General features: G+C 42.9%; 1 protein-coding gene across 1 annotated transcript in view; it reads left to right on the forward strand.

Moving 5' to 3' along the window:
* Positions 1–11564: 11564 nt before the first annotated feature.
* Positions 11565–23323, forward strand: part of RORA (RAR related orphan receptor A) — a 41136-nt gene continuing 29377 nt past the window's right edge. The window contains exons 1-2 of the mRNA XM_019533157.1: positions 11565–11661; positions 12838–12959. Coding sequence (XP_019388702.1) covers positions 11565–11661; positions 12838–12959 — 219 coding nt within the window. The remainder of the gene's footprint in view (positions 11662–12837; positions 12960–23323) is intronic.

Consider the following 23323-nt stretch of genomic DNA (forward strand, 5'->3'; position numbering starts at 1 on the left):
CTACATTGAACACCTTCAAGAGTAAATTGGATGCTTATCTTGCTGGGATCCTATGACCCCAGCTGACTTCCTGCCCTTTGGACAGGGGGCTGGACTCGATGATCTCCCGAGGTCCCTTCCAGCCCTGATGTCTATGAAAATCTATGAAATCTATGAAACATGTAACAAGGCCTTTTGTTCCCATTTCTTGAAAGTCCCTGAGCTACTTATTTTTCTTAGATAATGAAGGCCAGTTTTATTGAACTGTTTTGTCTAACAATCATAAACCAAGTCTCGGAGTTTTTATTAAGCATACTGTTTCAACCCATTAGTACATTATGTGGCTCATGCACAACATTAATGATCCCCAGCCCCTCCTAGAAAAGGAAGACCACCTCAAGGTAGCTTTGGGGAGCAAACTTATCCTGGTTTATGGATATCACTGCCCCTCAAATCTCAAATGGAGTTTCTTAAGTAACAGAATTCTTAACTGCTGTCTGCACTGAAGCGCCAGGGCTTCAGTGGACCCAGATGCAAGCTGTGTCCCCTCATCAATACAGACCTTGTCCAAGTAATGTGAGTTATAACATCCCAAGTTAATTCACCTGTACCTGTACTGTTGCCGTATATATAATCACCTTTTACGGTGCCCCTCTGTTGTCTACGCTGGACAGACGGGGCGATCCCTACATTTAAGAGTGAATGAACACCAATCTGACACCAGTTCCAGAAAGATGCACAAGCTGGTGGCAGATCACTAAGGTCCCTGGACATCCACCACTGACCTCAGGGTAGGTGTACTTAAACAGCAAACCTTTAAAAATGAACTCAAATGAGAACAAGAAATCGTCCCAAAACTGTACTGTTAACTATAGAATCTTATCCCATTTTCTAGATTAATTTTTCTGACCCCCCCTTTTCCTATGGGTTTAATTACTTGTTTGTCTCTCATAGCACTTTCCTCCCTCCCCCGCTTCCTGGTATTTTATATTAAGATCACTCTGTTTGATGCAGTGTTCTGTGCATGGCCTTTTACAGCATCTGATGAAGTGAGCTCGGTTCCTGAAAGCTCATGCTATACATCTTTGATTTAGTAAGTCTCTAAGGTGTAAATCTATCCTACTTTCTACTTGATGTGAGACTAGCATCGCTAACTCTTTGTCCATGCTGTTATCTGCATTTTCAAAAGGATGGACTACATGCTTTATTGTGATATTTCCATTAACTGTATTCACATTGTTGTTATGATATTGTATGACTCTGCAAGTGCCAAGGCTAACTACAAGAGGGAGGAAATCCACCTTTAGTATCAGTCTTGAATGGATGTTTTGGCATATCAGCAAAGGTGAGATGGCCAACACCCAGAAGGTGCGAGGACAGATAAACATGACAAAAGGGATACCAGGCTGGAAAAAGCAGTTTATCAGGTCTGAGGCCATAAGAGTCTAAGGACTGGAAGAAGCAGAGAAGCTTTAGGGAGCTGGAGGGTGTCTAAAAGGAACAACCTCTGGCTAGCTAGCCATTGTCGCAGTAAATGCCTTTACTGAAGAGAGCAGGCAAAGGTTCTTTGGTTAGATGTGGTATCTTTTATTAGACCAACTGAATAGTTGGGAAAAGTTCTTAGCAAGCTTTCAGGCGCAGGCACCCTTTGTCAGGCATAGGGGGTCTGCTGGTCTGAGACTCCAAGGAAGAGACCGTGTTCTGTGCTGCTTGGAATTGTAGTCTCCCCTCAGTCACCCCAAGAAGGCATTGAAATGCTAGGGTCTCAGAGTGGGAAGGAGTTCAGGCTTCCTCTTCATTCTAGAACAGTGATCTCCAAACTTTTTTGATCGTGCACCCCCATCAGTAAAAAAAATTTGAGCATGCACCCCCAATATATGTATATTTATAAGAATAGAAATAGAAGTTCTAGTATTTTATCCCGCACCCTAATGGATCGTCTTGTGCACCCCCAGGGGGGCACACACCCCACTTCGGAGACCACTGCTCTAGAAGACATGCCTGGACTGGCTTCAAGGGGGACTCTAGGACAGAGGTTCCCAACCACTGGGCCTTGGCCTGGTACCGGACCTCGAATGGTTGGATGCTGAGTCATGGCACATGCCCCCAGCATGGACCCCCATCTGTCCATCTGGGTGAGTGGCAGTCGTGCTGGGTGGTGGGGCAGCCCCAGGAGGGAGGCAGCCAGCTCTGTGTGCCCTGTCCCACTCCCATGCCAGTACACAGGGGGAAAAAAAAAAGGTTGGGAACCACTACTGTAGGAGGCCAAACAAGGCCACAGCTGTCTGAAGCAAGCAGCCACCTGGAGGGCACTTCATGACAGCCAGCAAGTGCTGCTGAGTCACTAGGCAAGGATTCTTTGCTTTTCTTTAGATGAGGTCTTATAGGAAATGTTGCTGTTCTATTAAATTGTCTTGCTATATGATATAATCAAACCAGTCTTAAAAAGCACAAGTTTTGGAATGCATAGAAAATGGCATAGCAGCTCTTCTTCCTTCTCCCACTCTGCCTTTTGTTGGTATACATTTTACTTGGTTATTTTGTAGCTGTGGGAAGTGATGGTTATTCTGTGTGCTGTGGTTGGTGACTGCATCATCATCTCCATCGTGATTGATTCTGGTATTTGGGTTTTCTATGATGTCACCTTGTCCTCAGAGAACATTGCAACATGAGCAGCTTTCAATTCTGTCTTGCTGTATTGTTAAAATATTAATGGTGTAAATAATCTGTTCTTAAAGTAAGTTCCTTAATTTAATAATATCACTTCAACTTCTGTAACTTCATGTATTTCATGAAACAGTGAAGCTGTTAGGCTGCATGTGTTTAAAGTTAGCAAAAAGTGATTTTCCAAGAAAATAGCTTTTGCTACTCATGGACAGTGGAATCTGTCTGGATATGACAGTCCTAATCCTTCTTTAAGCATAGACTGAGCACTGCTTGGTTGTGAGCACTGCTCAGTTGATTGCTGTCATATTTTAGCCTGTAGTGTGGTTTCATTAATGTGCCTGCAATCCAAAGCTAGAATCTTTACTTGTCATTCCTTTGGCAAGTATCTGGGAACAAATAAAAACAAGATCATCCAGTTTCAAATGTAAATTAGGTTGTGTTTCTTTTTGTCACCCTGCGACAGTAGTGCTGCTCAGTTGGCAACTATCTTTTCTGCATAACGCAGAGAACTGTATTTTCAGCTGTGGGGTCTAATTTTGAGTGTGCGACTGCACCTTCAAAAGGAAATAGGCATGTGGTTTGCACCCACAGGCCAGATCCAGCCCACCAGGTAATTCTGTCTGGCCCACACTGGATCCCTTAGCACTGCCTGACCCAGGTGCCAAGGGCACCTTGGGTCATAGTATGTGTAGCCAGCGTTGCCACCCCTGGGCATGGAGTGCAGCCTGCCCTATCCCTACACATGGCTCTTGGACATGCCAGGAGCTGTAACCCTCAGGGCTGGGCAGTGGGGCAGGAGTGGCATAGTGTCCAGACTTGGCCTCTTTGCAGCCCCCACAGCAGTGGCTCCTTCCAGCTGCTGCTGCCAGTGTCTCCACTGCAGCCACCACTGTTGGATCTGGCCCCAGTGCCTGGGTACCCTGGTCCATCCACCCCATACTCACTACCCTGCCCATAGAACTGATGCCCATTGCAGGGATGTATGGGGAGCAGATCACGCCTCTGCCCCTGACACTGTCACCACCCTGTGATCCTGGCCCCAGTCCTGCCCACCCATCCTTGACGCTGCTCCCTGCCCCCCACCCCCACCCCATCTCCTCTGTCTGGTCCAGTATGCCCTGTCTGCAGGCATCCCAGGCTGGTCTCCATGGAGACCCTGCCTGCCTGCTCCATCTGGCATTCCCGGCACTGGTTATGGACAGATAGGCCCTAGGTTCGATAGAATCAATTGGCATCTCCCCATGCCCCTTCACTCTCACCTGCTTCCATATGACAGGGGGCTCCCCTCGGCCCTCAAACTCCTCAAGTGGCCCTTCAGCCCAAATAATTGCCTTATATAGGCAGATAATGGGGCATAATTTATACAGAAAGTTACAAGGTTTAAATGTTCGTTGAAGTAATCAGTTGCATGCATGAGATTAGTGATTGATACCATATATGATATAGTAAGTTTATGTTTAAAAAAAGGATAAAACTCCAAGTGTGCATAGACCTGTGAAAGAGTGTTGGATGCCTGAGAGTTGAAACATGGAGATGACAAAATATGTCTGGGAAGACAGAAGGGAGAAATTAGTTTACCTCTATTGGTAGAGGTAAAAGCAGGAACACTGGGAGAGTTAGAACTCTAACATAGGAAGGAAATGGATATAATTGATATAATTCAGCATTAATCAGCTGACTGACAGGGTCATAGCTCCATACAAATGAGTTTTCCCACAACATCTAATTCAGTAGCTAGCCGCTGTGTTGCCAGATCAGTTGCAAATATCAGAGCATCAAGTCAACTGCTGGCTGGTTGTAAGGCTGGGAAAAGGAATAGGCTGCGTACTTCCTCTATCAAATGTCCCCTACCATCCCCCACCCCCTCAATTTTCTATTGCTAACGTAACGTCTTCTCTTCCCTGTATGTTTGTGATTATCTTGGAGGATTGTGCTGCTTTATCTTATCAGAGAGTTTCCTTTTTACATAGCAGGGTTTTGTTTGTTTTTTTATTTCTGAGACCATTATTTTTAGAACAAGAATTTGTTTAGCCATTTGTAGAATTTCCAGCAAGGTTTTAGGGCTTTAAAAACTTTCATTCTACATTTTAAGAGATTTTTCTAATGTTTTTTCAGCTTAAAGTTTTCTAGCAATTATTTAATGGGATAGATTAGTGGTGCCTAACCTTTTCATCCCATAGGCCAGACAAGTCGTGCCTGGTCTGTCAATGAACTGAATGCAGCTGGTAAACCCTATCCAGTATGCAGTGTGGAGTAACAACCTGGGTCCGTTCTGACTGCACAGGAGAAAGATGGCCTGTCTGATCTGGCCACATGGCAGCAGCTTAGGCTGGGCTGTGACGCAGGGCTTGAAAATTTGGCAGTGGCGGAGGGGTGACAATGTTAACTGCTACCGCTTCCCTGCTATCAAATTTCCTGGTCCACTGGGAATCCCCATAGGCCAGACGTCATGGCTTTCTAAGCCCAACTTGGCCCACTGACTGAGTGTTAAACACTTCTGATCTAGTACAAGTGTTACTCAACTTTTGGGCCCCACGGGAGGATGGATGGTATGGAGTTGGTCCTCAGGCTGGATCGGGCTCATGTACCAGGATCAGGTCCTGGGGCCCTGCACTGTCCCTGGCCAGACCCATGTACTGGGATTGGGGCCCAGAGCCTCATGCTGCCTCCATCTGGCCCCATGATGCCCTGCTTGCTTGATCTAGTGCACAGGGTCAGCTGTTGGGTCTGGTGACCAGTGCTGGAGTTGGATATGCCCCACAGGCAGGGAGCAGGAATAAATCATTAAAAAACCCTCAAAATCCTCCAATCCCCCCCCACCCTCGAAAGGCAAAACCACATTTAAAAACAGTGTAAATATGTCTTGTGGAATCCAGATAATTTTTGTTTTTCATACAGTCTGCATTTACTGTGAGTTAAAATGACTATTTTGGAACTAATTCCTTAATGCAGTAAAGTACCTTAAACTCTTTTAAATTAAATTTGGTATTAGCATCCCATGGTCTACTGTAGAGCAGTGAATGGATAAAGAGGTATATGAGAACCCAAATGGAAGAGCGTGTGTTTTCTTTGACATACTCAAATCAGGCAATAGAGGTGGAAGTGCTTAGATTTTCACTAGCAGTTAATCTTGCTGGCTCATATTGTGTCAGCAGGAAAAAGGATTTCTAAAAACATGCACCAGAATGTTTACCATCTCAGCTGCTTGATAATTTCTTCATGGTATGTAATGCTGCACGGTGCCAAGCAGCAGTCTGAGAGGGGTCTAGCGATGCTCAGGCATGAGATTAGACAGGACACTACAGCATTCTGTCTTGGAGGCGTCACTCATTTTGTTTTTAATTAAAGCTTTGTTGCCTGTATTCTGCTTTCTGTTCCACCCGTGTACCGCACCCAAGGACTTCAAAGGATATTGAAGCAGCCCAAGTTGTATTATCGTAACTTGTCTTAGCACGCAGAAGTTCCAGTTGTAGGCCCGAACATCACAACAGGGGGGTGCTATACGCTGAACAAAATCTGGTCTCTGGCTCACAGTGCTTACAATATAACTAGCAGTTGAGCAGACTGTGGTTCAGCAGATCTCGGTCAAAACAAATGCCATGCACTTTTTAAAAAATGTTCCAGCTATTTTTGCAGGCCAAGGATGGGTGAGGTTTAAAATACTTCCATGTAGATGAAGAGGCAGATTAATTAATGTAACTTTAAAATGTGAGTGGGATTGTACTGCCAGTAGGTTTTGGTTTATTGGAATTGCAGCATTTGTGAACTGCAGGTGTTAGGAGGAGAGTAATTTGCAGCCAGCTTGAATTACTTAGGGTACATGACAGAGTAAATTATTTAGGTAATGAAGCTGAAAATGCAGGGAGATTAGAATATTATATAGTAAAATTGTTCTATGTTAATTCAGTTTGTGAGCAGATCTTCTGTTGCCTTAAATACCACATTACACGTGGTATCCTTGTTTGTCAGTGAATGTGTATGAATGTCAGTGATTATGTATGACTGGTAATTTAATCAATATACTTATAAACAGCAGTAGCAATGATGTTTAGCACAAATTGTAGGCTTTCAGAAGCAGGTTATCTGGGTTATATAAAATGTTTACTTCAAAGCCTTGTGCATGGATGAATGGGTTGTGAAATGTTACACAACTTGGAAAGTGAAAAACATGCAACTTGGGTCTTTAACATTTACTATATAATGAGGAAGTGTGACTTTTGTTGGTAAAGCATGGGTGCAGGTCTCTGAAGATCTGGGTCCAGTTCCTTACACTTCTGTGCATTCCCTACAGAGCCTTGACCAGAACTTTAAGCCTCTCCCACTGGATTAAATGGAACTGCTCCACGTGCTTGAAGTTCAGCATGTGCTTAGGAGTTTTGTTGGATCAGAGGCAAGTTGCTTAGTATCTTACAGGACTGAAATGTAGGGTCCAGTTCAACAAATTTTTCAACCCACCTTTAGTTTGGTGGAGGATAAATAATGCATTTGGAGCATGTGCTGAAGTTAGTTGCCATTCCTACTGGGAAAACTAGGCATGGGGGAAATCCCTGAAAATTTTCTGTCCAGAAATTCTAATTTTCCCATGAGGAGTTCTGGAAGTGGGCAAAAGAAAATGGCAAGAACACTTTCTAATGATACCCAGCTGCTGTCTAAATGTTTCCAGTTATTTTTTTTTTTCAGTTGGGTAACATAAAAAAAAAAGTGGGAGGTGGGGTCAATTTTCACTTTTCAGTGTTTTTCCTTTTAAATATTCTTCCTCTTTAATATTAAAACACTGAATTATTTCCAACTTTTGCCAGTTGGATGAATGTTTCTGAAAATTCAGGAATAAAAAGGAAGTTAAAAAAGTAGTTTTGAAAAAGATTTTTTTCTTAACATTTGAAAATGAAAAGTGTTATCAAATGAAAGATCAGCTTTGTTTTTGAAAAACCCTGTTTTCCACTGGGGGCCGGGGGGAGTTCATCTGAAAAATTTACCAGCTCCTTACCCATATCGATAAGGCACATAGGTGCTTTTTTGGATTGGAGGGTAGTTAGACTGTAGGGCCATTTATATACGTACCTTTTTGTCCTGTGAAGTGCTGGAAATCTGACGCTTTGGAGCAGACGCGATTAATTGGGTCTGCTCTGCATGTGAGTTGACACGCACTGTGCTGCGCTGCCTGCAAGTGTATAAGTGGTGAAATGCGCATGCAGAAAATGGTAGTGGTGTGCTTTTCAGCTCTTTAGAGCTTACACTTCAAACGTAAGGCATGAGCTAGTGTTTCATGCAGGACAGTGGGGTGAGGAGAGATTACCTGAAGAAGTGAGTTTCGGGAGGGGTGGTGAGAGGGTACTTGGACAGATAAGCTGTGGGAAACTCTTCTGGGATCGAAGGTAGAAAGGAATGACGCAGAGAGTGGGAGGAAATGAAGGGAGGATTCTTCTGTTAAAGCTTCTTACAAAGGTGCCAGTAAGAACTGGACCACCCTGCAGCAAGAGAACCAAGATAATGACATCTGGGAGAGGAGGAGGATGGTCCAATGGCTAGGACACCATCATTCCTACTTACAAGACTTTTGAGTTCTTGTTCTGCCACTGTCTTTCCTGTGTGACCTTGTTAAAGTCAGTATCTTCTGCACTTAAATTCCCCAACTGTAAAGGAGCCCTTTACTTCCCTTCCCAGGAGTCTAACAGGGATAATATGTTGAAGTGTGACATTTTGTCATGTGACAGCAGGCCTTAGAGGTCAGGAGGTCACAATGGATCGTTTGGACCCCTGTGGCTAGTGAGTTTCTTCTGCCTCTGTTGGGTGTCTGTTCAGGACTGCTTCAGACCTTCAGTGACCACTTCTTGTTCTCAAAAGTTATTTCTGTGGTGGCTTGCTCAGTTGGTGAAGTGTGGCTAGTTTGCGCCTGTATTTACCGTTCTAGGGCATCTTTTCAATACAGTGTCTTGAGGGGCCAACCTGTCCTCTTCCTTGCACAGGGCTCTCAGTAGTATTCGGGTCCACTGTTCTTCCAGAACATTGACTATTCCTAGGCCTCTAATCTGGTAATACAAACTACATCTGTCACCTGGGTATCTATAGCAGTTTCTAAGCAACCACAAGAGTTTATTTTTTCTCCAATTCATATTTAAGAAATAATTTGTTCCTGCACGAACCAAAATCAGTCTGAGCACCACCCTGGGAGACTGGAATTGTAAACTGTAATTTAGGCTAATTCTAGCCTAAAACATGAATTACAGTATTTTATGTAACCTAGAAAAATATACTGTATAAATATGTGTAAATACTAAACAGGCACAATTAACGTTAATAGTGAAGGAAGCTTTAAGTAAGTCTGGGAATGCATGCTACCAAGCTGTAACGTTCTTGATGCACAAAATATTTCCCATGTGTCATGTCTGCATATGAACAAGATTTTAGTAAGCACATATTTGCACAGCAGAGTTAAAAATGAGAAATAGGACAGTAATATTTTCATTCATATAAGAAAAATGCACAGTCTCCATACTGACAGTTTGCATTCTCTGGGTATAAGGGATCTGTGCCCTTTAATACAGAAGGTGTATGAACTTGTGACAGGAATTCCATTTTAATGAGTACATTTGCACAAGCAGCCACTTAGAGCAGTAATTGATCCGATGTCTTTCCATGCATTAATTTATAATACAATTGGTTATGGCAAGCAATTTATGCTTCTGAGTTTTGTCCAACTGTATTGTAGCTCAGAAGTGAAAAGTTGAGGTATTAAATGCTGTATAGTAATTGAATGTAAGCGTATTAAAGATTATTTATTAGAAATCTGGAGTTCTGAAGTTGTTATAACTAATTTAGTGCCCTTGGAACAATCAGTAGCTGTTACAAGGGCCAGGATCTAACCATTTCTTCCTTATGCCTTAGATCAGGAGTGGGCAATTATTTCAGATGAAGGGCCACTTAACGAGTTGTGGGGACCTGTCAAGGGCTGCATCCAGCTCTCTCCCTTCCTTCCCTCTCTTCCTCCAGAACCTGGCTGAAGCTGCAGTTTCCCAGGGGCCCCGACCCTCAACTGTGGAGCCAAGCAGGAGCTGCTGCCATGCCAGGCAGGTGATGGCTCAGCTTTGGCCAGGTTCTGGAGGGAGGGGGCAGGGAAGGGAGAGAAAGAAGAGAAGAGACACAGAGAGATGCTACAGCCCACCTGCTGCTGCAGCAGCTCCTGCAAGGGTCTAAGGCAGATGCGTCTGGCAGATTTTGGGTCAGGCTCTGGGCAGGATCTTCCACTGCTCTGTCGGGCTCCTGAACCTGCCTGTGGCATCCAGAACTGACACCACCGCCCACCTGCTGTGGGAGAAGCCCCACCTGGGTCTGCAGCTGATGTTTGATGCTGTTGGGCCAAAGCAGTCCCCTGTCCATCCAGCACAACCCAGTGGCTGGAGCTGCTGGCCCACTGTGGGCAGACCCAGTGAGTTGGGAGTTGCCCACCCGCAAGCCAGATCAAATATTTTGGCAGACTGGATCCAGCCTGTGAGCCGTATTTTCTCACCCTTGCCTTAGATGTTCTATGCAATGTATTAATATAATTATTACACCTCTTTATTGTCCTGGTAAACTAGCACTGGGCCAGCACTATGAGGTTGTTATGTTCCCTTCACAAATGTACTCACGATATCCTGTTGCTTAACTGTATGAAAAGAAATGTCTACTTTGTAGACAGACTGCAGGTAGGAATTTTAATTAATGTTTTGTTGGTGATGATGATGATGATATACAAACTATTACATCAGTTTCTACTAGTAAAAAGGCAGTGATTACATATACAAAAATGGAGTAATAAATATTTGTTGCCGTTTATTTATGTCTTACTATTGACCTCCAACAGGTGGTAGAAGAGGTTGGTAATGCACACCAGCAAATATTGCTTTGAAGTGCTGAGCTGGGATTTGGGGTTGAGATTCAGAAATGGATCTCAGAATTTCTATGCAGCTTTGGGCAGTGGTTTAATATCTGTGCCTCTATTTTCTATTTGTAAAGAGGGGATAATGCTGTTTCCTGTTGCAAAGCTTCTTTCATGAACACTTGTGTATGCAGTTGTTTTAGTAAATAATTAATGTACATAAAATGTTAATAAAATAATATGCAGCAATGGTTCTTTCTTTTGTAGCTTCCTGCCCATTATGTCTATTGTGTGAGCTGAGCAGTAATGTAAAATTAGGAGGTTTTTCAGAGGCTAAGGACCTGTGTCTTTAAGAGTCCTAATATGATGACACTTCCATTTCAGCCAGTTAGAATTTCTCCAGGGAAAGCATGGGATTTAACATCAGGAATTAGGAGATGTCCAAGATAGGACACCACATGCAACTGATTCTGTACTAGGAAAATATTTGAGAAGCACTGATGCAGAAGTGTCAGTAAAGTAGCTAGGTAGTCACATCACTGTTGGGTGCTAATAAGCAGAGCATATTAGCTGCTATTTGATTCAGAGGCAAGTCAGTGTTGTTCAGTAGCTGCTCTGTTCTTTGCTCTTTACATGCATTTGCCACATGCTTCGAGCAGATTTCAGCATGTTCACTTACAACATTACAGCCAAAATACTTTATCAAGCCTGATCCAATACTTAGAAGGATTGCATTTAGGTAGAGTGGAGAGCGGAGCTGAGAGATGCTTCTTGCTTAATAATAAGCATTTTCATAACATAGTTTAATGTATGTGAGGCTTAACAGTACAGAGAACGGTCAGTTCCTAGTCTAGAAAACAGAAAGATTTACCATATGGACCCTTGGTGAGAATAATATTAAGGTACCCAGAGACATTATGATGAGGTACTTGATGAAGTTTGTGATATCATAGTCTTAATCTGATGCTGGACAGCTACAAAGTTACCAAAATAAATAAATAAGTCTCCTAGAGGCAGTGTTTGACTGGATTTAAACTACTCTTCTGGTAGTAAGTAAATCATGGTAAGAGCTTCCATTATACTTGGAGAAACTTCACCAGGTTCTGTGAGATTCTCCAATGTGGAGCAGGTCAGATCAAGTTTGAATGAAAATCAGGGTAAGCTAGTCCCACCAAGTTGCACAAACCTTTCTCAGAAATTTTGTTTAAAATGTGTATAAATTGACAGCTCTTTGGCAAATGCCATTTAAAAAAAATGGAATTTAGTATTGGGTTGGATGTGTATATTATGTCTGAAGAACAGAATGATGCACATTCCACATCATTTCTGCTTGGCCAGATGGGTACCCCATGGTTTAGAGATGTGCTTGAAGAGCTACATAGCATGATAAACTTGACTCTGATGAGCTTGTTGTGCAGAAAATTTGATAAAGAAGCAAAAAGAATCAGAACTCATGGTAGAGGTGATATCTTCTATTAGACCAGCTAAATTATTGCAAAAAAAGAATCTTTATTTGCAAGCTTGCGGGCACAAGCACACTTCTTCAGGCATAAGAGAAAAGACTGTAAAAGTCCTCCTAGGTAGAAATGAAAGTTCAGATTTCGTAGGAGAGTTGAAGGTGTAGTAAAACCACCTGTTTGGAACTGTTCATTTTATGCAGATTTAGGCTCAGAGAAAAGTTGGAATAGTCCGTTTTACCTCAAAGATAAAGAAGCAATGCTTTCACAGAGCTCGTCTTCTCAAGAAGAGGGGAGATAAGGGAAGATAAACTGCAAGGCAGTTAAAGGACTGCCATATTTTCAGCCTGGATATTAAGTAGTCTTCAGCTCTGGTATTAATATGCAAATACTTTTATATGCATTTTGATTCTTTAATTGAAAATACTGCTAGTATTTACAGCATTTAACTCTCTAGAACTGGTCTGTACTGTAGATTAGATGGCCCTGTAACATTTCTATGTACAGTGTTTTGTTCATATATCTTGGGTTTTCAGCCAGGACAAGCTTTTATGGCCTTTTGTAATGACTCTGAAGGAAGCAGATTGAAGGGAAACCTTTCAGTATCTCTTTGGCCAAAATGTGATCTCTCCTGTCCTTTTTTGGATTTGAAATGCTGATTCTAGCCTTCTTGTAGTTTCTTAAACACCTTCTCAAATGACCCATTTTAATAACCCGAAAGCTATTATATAACGAGCAGCCATAATTTAGTCCAAGGCTCCAGGGGGACCCTCACAGTTCAGCAATGAATAGTTAATGCGGTATAATGTTTAGCAGGTTATTAGTTTCCACTGTACAAATGCTGATCAGGGAATGCTTTTATAAGGTGTTTAAAAGGAAATGTAATTAACTGGTTGTGTGCTTCTGTTGCAGCTCAAATTGAAATTATTCCATGCAAGATCTGTGGAGACAAATCATCAGGAATCCATTATGGTGTCATTACATGTGAAGGCTGCAAGGTAAGCTTTTTTTTTAAAAAAGGCTTAAGACATCTTTGTTTAGCCTTTAAGTTTGATTCCTCCCTCTCCCCATTTATTACATTTCAAAATTTGCTTGGCCGTTGAATTGACTAACTTTTGTTTAAAAAATTATTAAAACACCATGTTTTGATCTGGTTTTTAAACAGGGCCCTTTTGTGATTTCCCCCCCAAGTCCTTTGACGGTTTTCAAAATCAGAGGCTTCCACTTGTGCTCTGGGTCCTACATGTTCCCTCACAGTGAAACTGATACTTAATAAATAGAAGTATAGAAAGAGGAATCATTTCCAGCAGGCTACAAAGACTCAGTTTCACAGATTCTGGAGATATGTGGCATTTTTGAGCTTTTGTTTGTTTTTTACGTGCCTTCTCTCCCTTTTAAGCTTCTAAGCATCCTAATTGAAAGGTGTTAAGGAGATCTCAGGTGATTAAGTATCTTAATTTAAATGTGCATTTGTAACTTGCAGCACTGACTTGTACATATATTTTGTCTTGTATAGGAAAGAGTATGGTATGAAGAAATTGTATAGGTCATATGATTCATACTTTGATATTGAAGTCTTCCTGCTGGTAGTCTTTTTTCATTACAGGGCCATTCATTTCCTCATGAGGTTTAGGCTTTGATTTTTCTTATGAACCTGAATCTTCAATAGCTCCACTAAACTAGGATTTCAGTAACAGCTGTAACACTCTGTGAGTCTCTTTCAATAGAATATTAAATCAGAGTTAATGCTTAATTTGGTCCTGGCTGCTTGACAGATGGGCCAATTTGGATGTAAACAAGCTCAGAACAATGCATCTGACCTGGTAATGAGACAGTTTGCACATTCATGCTGCAGCCTTTTTGCTGTTTAGGCATTGTGTTCTCGTATGAGACCTGCTGCTCTAAGACCAGCACTGATAGGCTTTTTACCTTTAATCCATGCTTCAGAGGCTGAGATGGATAACTCAGTTTCTTTCCCAGGTTTCTCACCTGCAACCCCTGCTGGCACAGGTGACACGACAGCTGCTGTTGAAGATGAGTCTCTTGCTTCTCTGTTAGACAAACCTATGGAGGGAGTCTCAATGAATGGCCCAATGTCTGCTACAGTAGTTCAGGAGAGGCGGGAGTTCTCTTGTGCTTTGCTACCGGGCTCTCCTTTACAGGATTTACCTTTTTCACTTGACATATATTTCAGTCAGGAAAGATTTGTGAGAGATCTTTATGGAAACCAAGGATTTCCCAGGCTATGTACTGCTTCAGTGATAGGACCTACTAAGATCAAATGGGCCAGGGCTGGTTGTACATACAGTGCATGCCATCTCTGCAGTGGCTTTGGAAAAGCTGTTCCACAGAGAATCTCATCAATGAGAAACATGCTGATTTTTCACTCTCACACACCTTCATTCAGTAATTAAAAGCAGTTGGCTAAGCCAACTACTTGCCCTGTCCATATTGGGTACAATACTGGGCAAGATTTTTTTCCCCTCCCCACGAATAAAGATATCTACCTTTTTGAAGCAAAGAGAACCGTTCAAGATTTCCTGTACTCTGATTTGTCTGTGTTCTTATGCATACCTGTTTCTTTTACTCTGTGTGAAAGAGGAAGTCAAGAAAAATGCAATCAATCCTAGTCAGTGCCTTTCAAGTGCTTACAAGCATATGAAATAGAAGTCCTTTCTCACCAACAGCTTTACTCTGTGAATTGGATTTCTAGAGCATGTTCAGTTAAGTTCAAGGTCTCTGCCTTTCATAGCAGGTAGGGTCAGAAGGGAGCTGAGCAGATCATCAAGTCCAGCTCCCTGCCCTGGGCAGGAAAGGATGCTGGGGTCAAACAACCCCGACTAGGTGATTATCTAGCTTCCTGCTGAAGACCCCCAGGGTAGGAGCGAGCACCACTTCCCTTGGAAGTTGGTTCCAGATCCTAGCTGCCAACTTTTTTCCTCCAAGGTGTGCCCAGTGCTTCAGTGCAGCATATCTAAGCTCCACTGTGAGGACTGGTTAACTCTACCACTCCTCATGTATAGTGGAGCTCTGGAGTAAGGGTAAAGCTGATTTGTCCATGAGACAGCTTTTTCAGTGGTCTCTTGCAGACTGTGGAATAAACTCCCCCTGGAAAGTGGCATGATTATGGATACCCTCATGGGGCATGTGTAGACAAAGCAGGGGCCCTAAATTGAAGCAGTGGGTTTTAAAAAGCACCACTTCAATTTAGGGTTGATTAAACCCCTGTGTCATGCACACACCCTGCTAACTTATCTGCCTCTCCAGTGGGAAGGGGAGGGTGAGCTGCCAGCGGGTGGATCGGTCCCTGGGCTGGGGAGGGGTGGGGGCAGTGCCTCCCTCCATGGCAGTGGCCCCGCCTCCCCCAGGTGGCACCTGGCTTGGGTGGTCCGCAGGGGGCATTGCAGCTGCAGAAGGAAGCACTGGACCTCTGTGCAGCTCAGGCACACAGGGAGGCTCTGAGGGAGTGGGGGAAAAAGATCAGGCTCACCACTTTTCTTGGGCAGAGCTGCTTTCCCAGGCTGCTACTAGGCTGTCTGCAGGGCTTCCTGCAGAGCCATGGAGCTGCACGGAGCCTGGTGCTTCGCTCCACAGCTGTAGGGGCAGCAAACTAAATTTCTTCAAAGGAGTTTTAGTTTGCTGTGCCCACAAGTAATTTAAGGTGCATTACGCTGCCAAATTCCCTACAGCAGCTGGAATTACTGCGGAATATGCTGCCAAGGTGTGCAAATATTGACACAATTAAAGCAGTGCAAAAGCATTTACCCTGTTTCAAAGTGTCGTGTACACACACCTCTTGTTTTGTCTACACACAGCCATCTCCTCACCCAGTTCTTTAACTTTTCTTATGTAAACACATAGCAGCTTGGAAGCATGGGGAGGGGAAAAAAATCAGAATGCTATACTTGCACAAAACCTTCCTGGAGAGAAGAAAAAGGAGGATGAACCACCCATAACACGTTAGTCACGCCACTTAATACATTTGTAGGAAGCTGCTGTGATATTGTGGTGAAGAAGGTGGCATGAGGACCAATGTAGAATGGAACAGTTATCTACATCTTCAAGGTGGACAGGATCATCAGTTAGCAGAATTGATCCCCACTTCAGTCCCAGGAGCTTATTCATCTAGGAACTGGTGGACAAACCTAAATATCATTTTATAAGCTACAGAATGATGCCAGAAAACGTATCACTGAAGAGTTCTGGAGCAGTGAGCAGGTGTCATTTTACCAAAGCTTCCAACCAGCAGGTATGTTGCCACCTGTGTAGAAACAAACCCATTGCTGCTTCTTATCAGTCATGAGAATGAATCTTGGATCATTCATTGAAGCTCCCTCCATAAGAGTGGCTGTTCCTTTCATGGTGTAAATTCCTACATTGCTTATCAGAGGACAACTTCCTCTCTGAATCTCTAGCAGTCAGAATGAGTTGTACTTGCTTCAGGGTAACTTGTTTTCCCTGATTCCTACATAAAATCAATGTTCTGGGAACACTTAGTCTGCTCCTGAATCCCACCATAGGCTGCTAGTGGGATAGGGAACAAAAGACAATACCATTAAGGCAGTGTGTTCACCCAGCAGCCCTTGCAATGAAGGGAAGTGGTTTCTCCTGATCTTGGAGCACAGCACCAGAGTAGTGTAGCTAATAGCGGTGGGTGTCCAAGGAAAAGTAACTAGGGTGGTAGCTAAGCCTTTAAGGCTTGAAGCAGTGAGTAACGTGGATCTCGCTTTACAGTCCTTAACTGATTCTTGATACTGTATTTGGGTTAAAGTGTAGCATGTAGGCCAAAGGTACTCTCATTTCTCTTCTAAAATATGGAAACAACTGATATCTGGAGTCCAGATCTCTTTAATCCTGGTGTATGGCTAACCTGCAGCAAGTGACAAATATGGGAGTGCTGGTAGTGATGGTTGCATTTAGTGTTCATGTCATTACAGCTCAGGTAGTTTTAAAATCCCATGCTATGACATATGAGAATAAAGAAGGAATCTGTTTGTGTTATGCTCTTCTGTAGGTGCATCAACAAAGTCTTGCCCACAGAAATTATTTTGGATGGTAGATAACTTTATTGTACCTTGGCTTTTGCCAGTGGGAAGCAGACAGGATTTTTCCCCCATCCTGTAACGTGCTTTCCAGCTTATTTGTTGTCATGGTCATTGCAGTTTTACACATTCTTATAGTTCTCTACCTTAGAATACTAAACTTGCATTGAAAGCATTATTTGAAATTTTCCAACTGTGAGGATATAGGTGTCCCACTGATTCACTTTGGTTAACAGGGGCAGATACTTGCACCCACGCAAAGTCCCAGGGACTGCATCAGCTGGCAGATTCAGGGCCATATTAAGTGAACAGATGTACTGCTGCCTTTTCCAGCTAGTTTTGTTATCTGTAGATTATTTTTGACAAAAACAGAAGCGGTTGGATATTTTCATCTCTCTTAGTCTCTTCACACTGATGTGACTTGAACTTCAAAGTTTTTATGCTTACGTTATTAAACACAGTAAATCTATTTTATTTCCTCCTAATTGAAACATAAAAAGGAAATTATAAAGAGAAACATCTACATTGTTGTAGCATTCAGATTCATAGGATCATAAGAAACTAGGACTGGAAGGGACCTCACAAGGATTTCTAGTTCACCCTCTTGCTCAAGGCAGGATCATACCTGACTAAGTCATCCAAGCCAGGTGTCTGTTCAAATTTCTCTAAAGAGCCTCCAAGGATGGAGATTCCACAACTTCTCTAGCTAGCTTGTTCCGATGTTTGACCACCCTTGTAGACTCATAGAGAAGTCAGGCTGGAAGGGGCCTCTCTTGTGATCATCTTTTTCCAAACCATCCTATACAAATCCACAATCTAACCTTTTAGTGAAACTACACGGTCAACCCTGACACAACACAAGATATACACGCAAACCTGCCACAGGTAAAGCATGGGGACCAAGGCAGCCAGCATCCTGCTTCTGTAAACGTTACTAACATATGCTCAAGAGATCCCAGAAAGTGCCACAACCCCTGCTACAGAGGCAGGCAAAACCACCCACAGTCCGTACCAACCTGACCATTGGTCAGAATTCCTTCCTGGCCCCAAATATGGTGATTGGTCTGACCCTGTGCAGAGGCACAAGACTGTCTAGCCAGGAACTCTCAGCTTTAAGTTCCAACAGGAGCATTGGCACACCCAAATCAAAATCCCCAACCTTGGCTGTAGCCAACAACCAATGCCTCTGAGGAAGGCTTAAAAAAAACCAACCCTGACACATGTAGCAGCAAGGGTGGAGGGTACCTTCAAAGCCCACAAACTTAGCAAATCCCCATAGTAGAACAGAGGCAGAGCTATGCTTGCATCATCCCTGACCGGTGGCTGTCCAGCCTCTTCCTGAACGCCTCCAGTGATGGAGAGTCTGCTGCTTCCCTAGGCAGTCTGTTCCACTGCCTCACTAATCTAACTTTTATTCCAAAGAAGTTTTTCCTGATATTCAGTCTGAACCGACTTTGCTTGAACTTCAGGTCATTAGTCTACATCCTACTCTTTGCAGCAAGAGAAAGAAGGTGTTTTCCCTCTTCATTATGGCAGCCCTTCAGATATCTGAAGATTGCTACCATGTCTTCTCTTAAGCACCTTTTCCACAAGCTGAACATGCCTAGTTTGATCTGCCTTCCTTATATGACTCTTTTTTTTTTTTGTCACCCACCTCTGGCCCCTCTCTGACTTCTCCACATTTTTTTTTAAATGTAGCTCATAGTGTCCAATGGAAATGTTCCCTGCTGCAGCGGAGGCCATTGCTCTTAGTCCTATCCCCTACGGCCACAGAGAAGAGCTCATCTCCATCCTCTCTGATCACTCTTCAAGTTCTTGAAGACTGTTATCAAGTGCCTCCCCAATCTTCTTCAGACTAAATAATTCTAGTACTTTCAGCCTTTCCTTATAAACCCCCTAACTTCGTAGGTCCTTAATCATTTCTATTGTTCTCTGCTGGACTCTTTCCAAGCTGTCCACATCCTTCTTGAAGTGTGGGACCCAAAACTGGACACAGTACTCCAGGTGAGACCTCATCAGTGGTCAGTAGAGTGCAAGAATCACTTCCCTTGATTTGCCAGTGATGCTTCTGTTGGTGCAACCCAGGATGTTGTTGCCTTTTTTCCAACAAGGGCACACTGTTGCCTGATTCGGCATGTGATCAACTGTCACCATCATGTCCTTTGCTGCAAAACTGCAGCTTAACTTGTCATTCCCCAGTCTGTATTTGTGCATGCGGTTATTCCTTCCCAAATGCAGGATTTTGCATTTGTTCTTGTGGAATCACATCTGTTTGATTACAGACCATCTCTCCAGCCTATTCAAGTCATTCTGGACCCTAGCCTTACTCTCTGCCACCTTTATATTTAATATTATTTAGTAGAATTCAGCTTTTTTTTTTAATCTTACCTGCAAGTGGAATAACAGGTCAATGCTGCTCAAGAAGCTCTCATTTCCTAGTGTTTTATGATTTTAAAGCTATTCCATCTTAATTCAATGGTATATATTTAATTTTCTCTTTATGGAGAAGTAACATTTCACTTAATATTTACATGCTGATGGCCTCTTATTTTCCTGCACCTGAATACCTCTTCAAAACAATAATGAGCTCCCTATCAAATAATGAAGATTATAACCTCTTTGGGGAGAGGCAGTCTTTTTTTTTTTCTCCCCTATGTTTATCCAGAACCTAACATAATGGCTCCATGACTAGGGCTTTTTGGGACTAAGATAATATAAGTACAATATAACGATGATGATTCTGGGACAGAGAAACCTCATCTGGTTATTGCTAATGACAATTATGACTGTTATATACCCCCCCTTTGAGGACTGGGGAAGAAGCTGCTGATTTCGGTAGGACTCTGGTTTGGACACAGTGTTAGGTGGAAGAGAATTTTGAATTCTGATCAGTAAATGCAATCCTCTTATACCATCTGCTAGGTACAGTTCTTAGAAGAAGACTGATTGAGTGCATCACTTCCAGCTTTGTCCCTAAAAAGAAATGTTTCCAGATCATATTGGATGTGCTAAGGAAACTTCTGAATGGGCCATAGGATTCTTTATGAGATGCTTAGATCAGGGGTTTTCAACCTGTTTTAAAGAAGTATACCCCTTCTGTTGGCGGTGGCCAGACACAGAGTGTTGGGGGGAGGGGCTTGCACACTGGCGGCTGCTGTCATCCACCACTGTGCACCACTGTCCCACAGCCAGTCTTACATGTGCAGAGGTGGATTAAGATGTACTGGGGACTTGGGCGAACACAGAATTGGAGGCCCCTACCCACATGGGAGCTGGGCTGCAGGAAATGGGGGAGAGGCCCCTTCCCCTCCTGGTGCTGGTACTGGTGCAGGAGGCTGGGTGGACCTGCCAGGCTGGAGGTTGGGGGGCACATGGTCATCTCTTCTCCTTGCTTCCCACCCCTCCCCTCCCCCACTATGGCCAAACATATACACACAGGTATGTACACAGATGGGCACATGCTCTCGTCTCACTCACATTCTGCACATGGACATACAGACACAAACACACTCTCCCTGCCATGAACACAGGCGCACGCACGCGCGCGCACGCACGCGCGTGCACACACACACACACACACACACACACACACACACACACGTGTGCATACAGATGGATGTGCACTCTAGTCACTCTTGGCACAGGCACACGGACACAAACACACAGTCCCTGCAGTGAGCACACACACATGCAGAGATGGACACGCAGAGATGCACACATGTGCACTCACATGCACACACACGCATGCACACAGGCGTGAGCACACACACACGTATGCACAAACACATGCACACAGATACAGATGCACACACACACAAGCGGCAGCTGCCACATGCAAGCTACTGCCCCTGCATCCAGCTGACTGGGTGGTTCCTGTGTGCCCTGCAGAGGGATGCCACTGCCCTCGCCCTACCTGGTCCTGTTCCTGGGAGGTGGCAGCACTCTGTCCCTGCCTGCCCACGTGTTCCCCCTAGGACTTTTCCAAGTACCACTTGGGGTATGCATAACCCCGGTCGACAACCCCTGGCTTAGATAGTGGGAAACAAATTGTGATTATGAACATGTTGCTAAAACTGTGAACACAATTACTTTCCAGCTTTTGCTCTCAGCTGTGACAGCTCATACCTACATTGTCAGCAAATAAACAGACGTGGCCACTTCGTGTACTTTCATAAGACCTGTGCACGTTGGATATTTCTTTTGTATTTTCAGAAGTTGCTAGGCAGCTGGCCCTCATCCTAGTAGTGTTCTTCAAAGTGAAAGGTTCTCTTGCCTTTTTAGACAAAAACAGAAATATGGTCATGTTGAAGAAGATTAGTTTTTTGTCCTTCCTCTTCTTTTTCTAGGATTTGGATTTACCTGTATTAACCTATTCCTATTATATTTTTAGTATACTCTTTCCTTGCTTTTACTTAACTCTAAGACTTATATTGGCTCTGTCTGTTCATTGTTAGAAGCTTTTTAAAATAATGTTCTGGCTAAACTATTTTTCCAGGAAAATCTTGTAAGCTGTTGGGGATGGGACATGACTATATACAAAGTGGGTTTATAAGGAGTTGTGTATTATAACCCAGCAAATGTGCTCACTATTGCAGACCACGCCTCTTCCAAACCTTTTTAGTACCATTCTTTGCATTTGTTTTCAGAGCTGCCAGACATTTAATCTTAATTAGCAAATACTTGCAAAGAAAAATTTCCCCTTTAAAACTAATAAATGATTTCATTGTCATATACTGACTATGAATTCAATTTGAATATTTACATCCTTTTCAAATAATAATAAACTGTCTTTGTTTCTTTTAGGAAATTTTGAGAGAGCTTGGTTTCAAAAAAAGCAACAGAATGAAAAAACCCAAATTACTAATTGTTAATTGCTGAGAATACTGCAAAACTTAATGATACGTGGAAGTCTGTAAGGATTAGCCATAAATCATGGGATTATGAATAAGTCTTTGTTGTCACAGGCTTGTGTATAGTCATTCGAAAGCGTCTGCCATAAGATGCAGCAAGGCAGCTGTCAGCTGTTTTCTTGTAATTAAACAGCCAATGAGCAGCTAATTAAGACATATGTGTATACAGAAGTGGAAGTGGGTATGTTAATGAACTGTAGGAATCAATTCATTAAATGAAAATTGTCAGAAGACCAAACATGAGATCAGCATTTCAGCCTCTGCCTTAGTTGAAAGGGGAGCGTGGAAAGTAAGATCTGACATAAGTGAAGTGCAGTTGAGTTTCTCCCCTTCCAGGGCGGGAAGTCTACCCCAAAATGTCTGTACTACCCAACTACTGAATAGTGAAGTTATTGAAACTATTAATAGACTTAATGCAAACTGCTATTTACATTTCAAAGTTGCTTTTTTAACAAGCCCTTATTGAAGCTGACTAGCAGATGAAAAGTTTTCTTGCCCTTCCCTCCTCCCCTTTTTCTCCCCCAACTTGATTTTTTGGCAGTCTATGAAAACCAGTACAGTATACTTTGTATAAATTGGAGTTTGAAGTGCAGAAATGAAGCTACGCTTTCTAACCTGCTCTCTTTGGTTCTGCTAGAAATATGTTAATAGATTTATGTGAAAAGAGATTCAGGCTGAGATCTCAGCCTCATTGAAGTCAGTGGGAGTTTCACATTGACTGTAGTGAGGCCAGCAGTTCACCCTTTGCATAAACATGATTGTATCAGAAGACATCAAGCCAAATAATGCTCCAAATTTCATCACTGCTACAGCATTTTGAGATGAGGAATGGCACTTATTTTTGTTTTACAGCGCATTGGAGCCCAAATTGACTGTGGCCCCCTAGGAGTTACCACAAGATAAATACTAAGTAATAAGAATGCTGAGTTAATCCTGATTGCAAGTTAATACACGTGACTTGCAGCTGCTTTCTATAACAATTGTAACCATTGACTATGTTTCCCCCACACACCTCCATGCAGATAGATCATAGCCAGTTCAGTTCCTTTGTCGGTAGCGGAACCTGGACAAAAGAAATATTGAGTTTCTTTTTGTTATTTACTTCAAGTAATTACCATTCTTTGGTACTTTCTTTTAATGACTCTGACATTAGGGATTGCATGCATACATTTTAATAATAATGTGAGAGGATCAGGTCCATTAAAAGGTTAAAAAATTAAGGGCCACTTGACTTGGATAGGTATGTAAGAACCTTGTGTCTCTTTTAAAAAAATAAAGCACTTAGGCTAAAGATGTTTGCGCCCATCCTTAGAAACCCAAATCCTAAATAAGAACGTTCTTTTGCTCTGGGGAATTTGTGTTCCTTTTTTAAAAATTGTGGTCTGGATTTTGGTCAAATGAAGTGCTGTT

Source organism: Crocodylus porosus, unplaced genomic scaffold (genome assembly GCF_001723895.1).
Source record: "Crocodylus porosus isolate Cpor-Errol unplaced genomic scaffold, CroPor_comp1, whole genome shotgun sequence".
Lineage (NCBI taxonomy): Eukaryota > Metazoa > Chordata > Crocodylia > Crocodylidae > Crocodylus > Crocodylus porosus.